This window comes from Sinocyclocheilus rhinocerous, unplaced genomic scaffold (assembly GCF_001515625.1).
Source record: "Sinocyclocheilus rhinocerous isolate Xijiao unplaced genomic scaffold, SAMN03320098_v1.1 scaffold807, whole genome shotgun sequence".
In the NCBI taxonomy this organism is placed as follows: Eukaryota; Metazoa; Chordata; class Actinopteri; order Cypriniformes; family Cyprinidae; genus Sinocyclocheilus; species Sinocyclocheilus rhinocerous.
This window is the reverse complement of record NW_015650326.1, coordinates 925655-935148: the sequence shown is the minus strand read 5'-3', so window position 1 is coordinate 935148 and position 9494 is coordinate 925655. Positions and strand designations below refer to the sequence as shown.

General features: G+C 34.4%; 1 protein-coding gene across 1 annotated transcript in view; it reads right to left on the bottom strand.

Moving 5' to 3' along the window:
- Positions 1 to 736: 736 nt before the first annotated feature.
- The window catches only part of prtfdc1b (phosphoribosyl transferase domain containing 1b), a 9976-nt gene continuing 1218 nt past the window's right edge, over positions 737 to 9494 (bottom strand). Inside the window, exons 2-7 of the mRNA XM_016516696.1 lie at positions 8528 to 8593; positions 6813 to 6830; positions 5477 to 5559; positions 4476 to 4522; positions 3335 to 3411; positions 737 to 1386 (exon numbers count right to left, since the gene is read on the bottom strand). Of these exons, the coding sequence (XP_016372182.1) occupies positions 1339 to 1386; positions 3335 to 3411; positions 4476 to 4522; positions 5477 to 5559; positions 6813 to 6830; positions 8528 to 8593 (339 nt within the window). The 3' untranslated portion in view covers positions 737 to 1338. The remainder of the gene's footprint in view (positions 1387 to 3334; positions 3412 to 4475; positions 4523 to 5476; positions 5560 to 6812; positions 6831 to 8527; positions 8594 to 9494) is intronic.

Sequence of the window (9494 nt, the reverse complement as noted above, 5' to 3'; positions counted from 1 at the left end):
CTCCGAAAGAGTGTGAAACATGGGGAAATATATTTTACAAAAGTTTTCTGGGACTAATAACTTCATAGATAATTTTACATTTAGTATTTTTACATATACGAGTCCAAAGTGACCTGTACATGAAATGTGTAACTAAAGAAAAAAAAAAAAAAAAACTTTATGCATCTCTTCCGGGTCAAAACGGCCCTGAATGCATTATGAGGGTTAAAGCATTCAAATGATGAAAGGTATAACTATACAAGCTTTCAACATCAAAGCCTTTTAAACTTGTTTTTTTTAAATCAGACAATGCTTTGTCAAGCCAACATCAGAGTTTTCTAAAGAGTATAGTGACAAATATGAACCTGATATTACTGTCATACCTGTTGTGCATGACTTTAGGGCGCTTTCACCACAGGTACACCTGAAACTGTACGTTATATCTGACAGAAACGCACCACATAATTCACCTGCGCTGAACACAAGCAGCCGTCAGACGAGCAGAAGAGGCTGGGCAGAGAAACAATGAGCAACAGACGCAGTTATATAACACAAACCCAGGCAAACTCTGTTCCACTTCATCCCATTGTGTGTGTGTGTACAGGTGTGTGGCATGTTTGAGTCGTCTTCTGAAGTAACAATACCACAGCAAATGAGCCATAACCAAACAAGCAGGCTTTCATCTCTATTGTCCAATACTGAATAAACAAAAATGACGCAAGTGACAAATACAAATGCATAAAATTTTAATGCTGTTACATGGAAATGTTATAAAATGTATAAACATTCACATAATTGTAAACTTCCACAAAAGTTGGCCAACAATTTCTTTAGCTGTAGTTCCCATATTATAGCTTCTGCTGGTGAATAATTGAAAGTGAAGAATTTATAATTAACAGTGTAAGTAAACAGCTTTCCATTATTGAATGGTACACAATTAATATTTGCATCGTAATGACAGCCAGGCCACTTGTTAAAATGAGACACACTTAGTCTTAAAGGGACAGTTCACCCAAAAATGGAAATTCTGTCATCATTTTCTCACCCTCATGTCATTCCAAACCAATGAAACATTTGTTCAACTATCCCTTTAATGACTAAATAGCATACTAACATATATATTACAGTGAGAGTAGTATGTTAGTGTGCTATTTCTGCTTACTTCTCTATGCATAGGGTACATGTGGTATTCAGTCAGTTGTAACCCAGTACTGCATTTCTAACCAGTGAAACCAGTCCATTTCGAAGGCGAGGAGAACAGGAGATCTTGTGTTTGATAACACATTGTGTGAGATCCACGGACACCTTCCATCCTCCAGTCAGCCTTCAGATACTCATGTACGAGTGAGAGCATCTTCTTCAGATCTTGTATTTCTGTTTCCCTCTGTCACTGATCACACAGATGTGCTGTGAGAACGAGAGAAGGATCACAGTAAGCCATTCAATAGGACCCTAAACACATCACAAGTGCAGTGATGTACAAAGATAGCTAGATGAAAACAGAAATTAAACAGAAATATCAGCAGATTCCAAGCAGGCTTGATTACCACTGTTAGTACATAGTTATAGGCATCTAAAGATTTATATGCCTTCAGTTTCATTAATGACAGAATTTTCATTTGTGGGTGAACTAACCCTTTAAAGTTAACATTTTCAAATAACAATTGGGGTCCCAGACAGTGAGTGACATTACATATTCAGATAAAATCGCATTTTCTCCAGTCATTGTTAAAAGACAAGCAAACAAAACTTGCTAGCTAGCGTTAATGAAGCTAAACTCCGCCCATAAAAAACGTCACAATGTTTACTAACTGAAAAAGGGTCTATAAGCATAAAAATACAAAAATTTGTAAAATAATCTACAACTTTAATTAGACTGAACTGAGTACTGATATGATAGTTCAGAGATTTCCAAACTTTTTTGTTAACTGAACCCCTTATTTTTTACTTGAAGATCCCCCGAGTAATATTTACATTATTTAACACATCAAATGTCAGTTAATGGTCAAATCACATAGAGTTAAACAAATATAATATATTAATAAAATATTACTCTTTTTACCAAGTGTTTTATTTTGATCATTTTTATTTTAAAAGTATTTTGCATTTTTATGATTTAATTACATTACCTTTTAAAAAGTTTGGGGTCTGTAAGATTTTTGATTTCCTGAATAAAAAAATTGTATTCAGCAAGGAAGCATCAGACTGATCAAAAGTAACAGTAAATACTTTTATATTGCTACAAAAGTTTTTTAAATATATGTGGGGCCCATTTTTAATGTATTTTTGTCCATTTTATTGCACGCTAGCTATGTATTTTATTTTATGCATTTTGGTTAAAAGAAATGAATACTTTTATTCAGCAAGGACACATTAAATTGATCAAAAGTGGCAGCAAAGACTTGCATTGCTACAAAAAAAATCTGTTTTAATTAAAAGCTGTTCTTCTGACCTTTCTGTTTATCAAAGAATCCTGAAAAATACACCACGTTTTTCACACAAAAATATTAGGCACAACTGTTTTCAACATTGATAATAATAAAACTAAGTTTCTTGAGCAGCAAATCAGCATATTAGAATGACTTCTGAAGGATCATGTGACACTGAAGACTGGAGTAATGATGCTGAAAATTCAGCATGATGACATAAATAATAAAAAAAAACAAGAAAAAAATTTTTTTTTTTAATTGAAATAATACTTCACAATATTACTGTTTGATTGACTTTTTCTGCATCGTGCCTACAGACATCATGTTGTGAGTGTGACAATGCTGTCTATGTAGGCAGCTCACTAGATTTCAGAACGGCGCTACTGTTTATGATTTATGCATGTGAGAGATAGATACTAGATTGTTGGATAATTGAATTGAACAGCCCAGGGCATTCTCTGAAGTGGGTGTCATTTTTCACAACAGCTCACTTACCCCTAGCAACCGGCCCTCCAAATGGAGACAAATGGACAACTGTGCAGCTGCAGAGAGACTGTTCCTCCCTAATTCTCGCAGTGCTAATGCTGTCTGTCATTTCACGCTTTGGGTAGACATTACAGGCTCGGCTCAGTTATACGCCACTGCAGTTCTAGCAAACAAACTCATGCTTCAAAGAGAAGTTCTGCACATGTCTCGGAGCGCTCGAGCCGCTGATCTCACACCAGTTGTCGTGTCCAGACTTTGGAATATGTAGACACACGGGGCGAGTCCTTCGTCTGGGGATATTCTCACATGAAGTTTTTAAAATGCTCTTTGACAGAAGTGAAAAACAACATTTGAGTACACTTTTATAGCCTGAATCAACCTATCAAGATGTCAAATTCAGTCAGTGCAACAGTTAACAATGTTGATAAAGTGGCTCTTACATTGAGATCTCGGAAGTATTCGTTGTAATCCAAGGCATAGCCGACCACAAAACGATTGGGGATCTCAAATCCAACATCTGTAACAAATATCACATATGAATGACATGGAAATGTTAATCTGTGTTTTTCATACTAATATTTTTGTGGGAAACAAAACTCAGGCAACAGAGCTCTTAACCCTGAAAAGCCTGACATGAAATATTAGTATAATAATAATATTTTATTTTAATGGAACAGTTTAAAAAACTATCTAAAAAAAAACTTTTGCTGAATGTTTGATACACTAGGCTTTTATGGCTCGTGTAGTATCATATAGTGAGAATATGGAGCTCATATTCAAGGAGAAATTCAAGGAGTTCGATTCAAAAATATGCAACTTGGTGCAGACATTTATATGGACAAAAAGTAAGATGAATTTCAATGAGATCTTATAACAGTATAGCCAAATCTTTACATAAAATGCATATAAATATCAGTTGTTGCTCTGTATCTCCCAATAATATCTCTTTCATTAAGATATTTAAAAGCTTATATTTATGTTCAAATCTCTGTAGTTTTTATTGAGGCAAACCATGCAATGCAATGCAATTCAACTGAGATATTGCCTGATTTTAACATTTTAACATGAATTTTCTAAAAATTGATGTATGGATAATCATTTAAGTTGCTTCAGACAGTAAGTGTTAATCTTGAAATATGTCTATATAAGTTATTCTTACATTTACTTTATTAAAATCAGTAAAGATTTCACAGCAAAACCACATGTGAACCACAACCTTAAGGTGGACATTTTTACAAAGAAGGCTCAGAGTAGATTGTGTACAGGTTTTCCAGCAGTTTGATCATATTCCTAATTTAGACGTCTTTGTGTATAAAATATTATACAGTAGGCTTTATAGGGTTAAAAGTCTATTAGGTCACTCTTTATTTAAAAGTCCAATTCTCACTATTAACTACAACTTTTGCCTCAATAAATTGCTAATTTGCTGCTTATTAATAGTTAGTAAGGTAGTTGTTAAATTTAGGTATGAGGTGGATTAAGGGACCTAAAATATGGTCATGTAGAATAAGGCATTAAAATGTGCTTTATAAGACAGATATTTAGATGTAGTATGCAGTAGAGTATGTAATCATCACTTACAGTCGGGCAGATATCCTGTACCACTGGGCACCCGTTTCACCAGCAAACTGTGACAGATACAAAACAAGGCCCAGAAAACACTCGATATGTGCAAGTCTTTATCAAAAATATCCACATATCAGCACACACACACACAGTCCTACTGTACTGACTGGCTAAAGAAGGTGACTCCACAAACACAGAGCTCAGGTCTGAACTAGTCTATCAGTCTGTGGACTCACCCAGCTACTTTGATCATCTTAGGGCTGAAGGCTTCAACGTGATCCAGCAGAGTCTTCATGGTCTTTCCAGTGTCCACGATGGCCTGTGGGAAGAAGGACGCTGAGATGAAGGCTGTCACACACTATCAGCATAAGAAGCCCACCTGACAGAATCTAAGTCATCTTGGCATTGCATGAAATCATCACATCTCAGAGGCACGAAATAAACACTAGAATGCTGGAGTTCACTGTAATGTACTATGTTTTCAACCATAAGATACAAAAAACATCAACAATAAGTTTAATTCATTTATATAATTGCAAAAAGCATTATGTTATGTTGTTATGTTATGTTAAGTTATTCAGGACAAAAGTTTGGGCTCAGTAAGCTTTTTTTTAATGTTTTTGAAACATAAAAAAAAATCTCTTTTGTCTCTTATGTTCACCAATGCTGCATTTATTTTATTCAAAAATACAGAACAAAATAGTGATATTTCACAATTACTATTATATTATCATTGTTGAAAACAATTGTGCTGCTTAATATTTCATATTTACATTTTCCAGGATTCTTTGATGAATCGAAAGTTCAAAAGAACAGCATTTATTTGGAATAAAAATCCTTTGTAACATTGTAAGAGCCTTTACCGTCACTTTTGATCGATTTAATGCATGTCTTTATCAAAAATATCCACATATCAGCACACACACACACAGTCCTACTGTACTGACTGGCTAAAGAAGGTGACTCCACAAACACAGAGCTCAGGTCTGAACTAGTCTATCAGTCTGTGGACTCACCCAGCTACTTTGATCATCTTAGGGCTGAAGGCTTCAACGTGATCCAGCAGAGTCTTCATGGTCTTTCCAGTGTCCACGATGGCCTGTGGGAAGAAGGACGCTGAGATGAAGGCTGTCACACACTATCAGCATAAGAAGCCCACCTGACAGAATCTAAGTCATCTTGGCATTGCATGAAATCATCACATCTCAGAGGCACGAAATAAACACTAGAATGCTGGAGTTCACTGTAATGTACTATGTTTTCAACCATAAGATACAAAAAACATCAACAATAAGTTTAATTCATTTATATAATTGCAAAAAGCATTATGTTATGTTGTTATGTTATGTTAAGTTATTCAGGACAAAAGTTTGGGCTCAGTAAGCTTTTTTTTGTTTGTTTTTGAAACATAAAAAAAAATCTCTTTTGTCTCTTATGTTCACCAATGCTGCATTTATTTTATTCAAAAATACAGAACAAAATAGTGATATTTCACAATTACTATTATATTATCATTGTTGAAAACAATTGTGCTGCTTAATATTTAATATTTACATTTTCCAGGATTCTTTGATGAATCGAAAGTTCCAAAGAACAGCATTTATTTGGAATAAAAATCCTTTGTAACATTGTAAGAGCCTTTACCGTCACTTTTGATCGATTTAATGCATCGTTGTTGAATAAAAGTATTATATGTGACCCTGGACCACAACTTTAAAGGCGATTTTCTCAATATTCTAATTGTTTTGCACCCTCAGATTCCAGATTTTCAAATAGTTGTATCTCTGCCAAATATTGTCCGATCCTAACAAATCCTTTTCCATCAATGGAAAGCTTATTCATTCAGCTTTCAGATGATCTATAAATCTCAATTTCGAAAAATTGACCCTTATGACTGGTTTTGTGGTCCAGGGTCACATATTATAGAATTTTTACACATGCAAATATATTTAACGTAGGCCCCGCTATTTTTAGAGAAATGTTAATATTGTACTGTTGCACTTTTGTAGCTGGATCAGACTGTAAACAAAGAAAAATAAAATGTATTAAGCTAACTTATTATTTAACAACAAATCAAAGCTAAATGTAGTGAACGTATGGCATCATTAAAAGCGGAAAGTTTGCAAAAATGACAGTCACGACTAAAAACAATCATCCTGCTTCTAAGCGACGTGGAATAAATGCAGCTTTTTTGCTTGAATAAATAGAGGCACAAAATGGTACATGATTGACTGACCTCTGTAATGTTCAAGCATATTGAGAGAGCGGGGCAGTAAGCAGAAGAATAAAGCATCTGAAAGGATATTAAAGTGATCGAGGGAGTGAGTTTATCCAGACAGACAGCAGACGTACCTCCACAATCAGGACGTTCTTCAGGACATGTAAAGAAACACAAAAAAGATGAGACACTGAACGCTCAGGATATATCAACATCACAACATACTTGCATAAAAATAACTCGCATAGTCAAACAACAACGCAAAATTAGCACAGTACTCAGACTAGGTCAGTATAATGGTGGGAAAAGGGCAAAAGTGAATTACAGTAATGAGATCCAGCACTGGCAATGATAGGAATTACAAAAATGACTTGGAAGTAAACCATCTGGATGTATTGTACTAATGAGAATTTGTGCTTAAATATTTTTAATATAATTTCTTTTGGGGTAAAGCATGTCCTGTTTTCATTAGATTTACCCATGAGCTAGACTGGATGCATTTTTTTTTCTAACAAAAAACAAAGAAAATTTGTATAAAATCTATTTATTATTGTGCGTAGACCACCAAACAAACAGAAAAAAACTGCTTTATTTCCCAGTTAAAAACAGAGAGAATTCATATTCAGGGGGAAATAACAAGACAAAAGATCTTTTACTAAAGAACTGTGTGTGTTTCACTGTATCACAATCCTGAGCTCTGCTGGGGAAATCCAATTACCTGAGCAACGGAGCAGATCAATCCTCTTACTGAAGAATTAGACATCATAAACCTTTGACAAACTCTAACCTCTCAGTCATGTCTATCACAAGACACACATATTCAGAATCACTGCACTTAACCAGGAACTGAAGAGAGGAACTGAACTTAAAATCCATTATAATTAGAGTTAATAATACAATTAAAGAATTTAGAAAAAATATAGGAACCGTTAAATAAAATTAATGCAATTATATAGACATAATAGTATAATTATTATAAAATGGTTTTAATGAAGGGAAATTTGTAAAATGGCATGATGCAGTCATGTCTATCACAAGACACACATATTCAGAATCACTGCACTTAACCAGGAACTGAAGAGAGGAACTGAACTTAAAATCCATTATAATTAGAGTTAATAATACAATTAAAGAATTTAGAAAAAATATAGGAACCGTTAAATAAAATTAATGCAATTACATACATAATAGTATAATTATTATAAAATGGTTTTAATGAAGGGAAATTTGTAAAATGGCACGATAATATTTGTGAAAGAATACAGAAAAAGAAAATAGATGCATATTTAAATTAGTCATCACAATGACTTTTTTTTACAATAACTCTTTTTACTTGTTTTGCTTCGTTATTGTCTCTAGATTATAGTGTTTAAGTCAAATAAAAATAGTTCACGGATATGTCTACAGAAATTATATGAATGGGAATAGAATGCTATGATGTGTCTCTGTGTGTGTGTGTGTGTGTGTATTTGTTTGTATCAGTGTGTGTGTCTTTTGCATGTCTTGCATGTGAACATTTGACCTGTAAAACTGTGTATTCCACAGAAACAGACGAGTCAACTTTAAGCATTTACCTTTCAAAAACTTTAAAACACAAAAGAGTAAAAATGACATTCTCTCACAGTGCTCCTAACTAGCAAATTATGCCTAGTTCATTTAAATACAATTCAAAAGGCGAATCTCAAAAAACATGTCCAGGTCACATTTCACCACAAAGTCAAAAACTTAAAAAAAAAAAAAAAAATCATTATATTTCTCATAAGGAAAACATAAGAAAAGAAAAATATTTTTTTTTTGCATATTGACATTATATGGCCAGGTTTCATAAGGCGGCTGAGAATATCTTTACCTTTCCACTCAGCACAGACAGGTTCTCTGCTCCTTCTATGTGAAGATCTTGAGTTGACTGGTCATTCTGGAGTGAAATCAAGTATTATATTTTACTGTTTCATCGTAAGGAAAAAAAAAACTAATCAAAATGAAAATACAAAGGAAAAAATGACATTTAGTACATATTTACTTCGACCAATGCGTCTGGAAAGACTTACTATCTACTATAAATGAGCCAAGACATTAGATCAATCTAGTGTCAAAACTATTATTATTAAATTAAGTGGATGCTTTCCAGACAAAGTGATTTAGCGTACAATAAATGCCAGTTATCCTAGATCCACCTGGGCTCAACAAACATAGGCTTTAGTTGAAAAATGTCAGCAGAGCCTCAAAGCTGATGACAGACTTCACAATCTCTAGGCTGAGCTGAGATACAGAGCGTGACGAATATAAAGTCACAACGCCCTCTGTTGACTAAATACATCAAATACAGACAACACGCATCAACAGTCACATTTCATTAAAGGGATAGTTCACCCCAAAATGAAAATTCTGTCATTAATTACTCACCCTCATGTTGATCCAAAGGTAACACCTTCGTTCATCTTCGGAACACAAATTAAGATACTTTTGATGAAATGTGAGAGCTCTCAGACTGTGCATAGACAGCAACGCAACTGAAATGTTCCCAAGTCCAGAAACGTAGTAAGGACCAGTGTTGGGGGTAACGCATTACAAGTAACGCGAGTTACGTAATCAGATTACTTTTTTCCAAGTAACTAGTAAAGTAACGCATTACTTTTTAAAGTTACGTCTTCCGCCATTTTGGAGAGTATCACAACGCATACGCACGCTTTCCCCTAAGCGTAAACAACGCAGATTACGTTCATGTGCGCGTTTTCTCCCCCGAACGTACACAACGCTGATTACGTCGATTACGCTCTTGGGTACTCTCCAAAATGGCAGAAGACGTAACTCGGGGG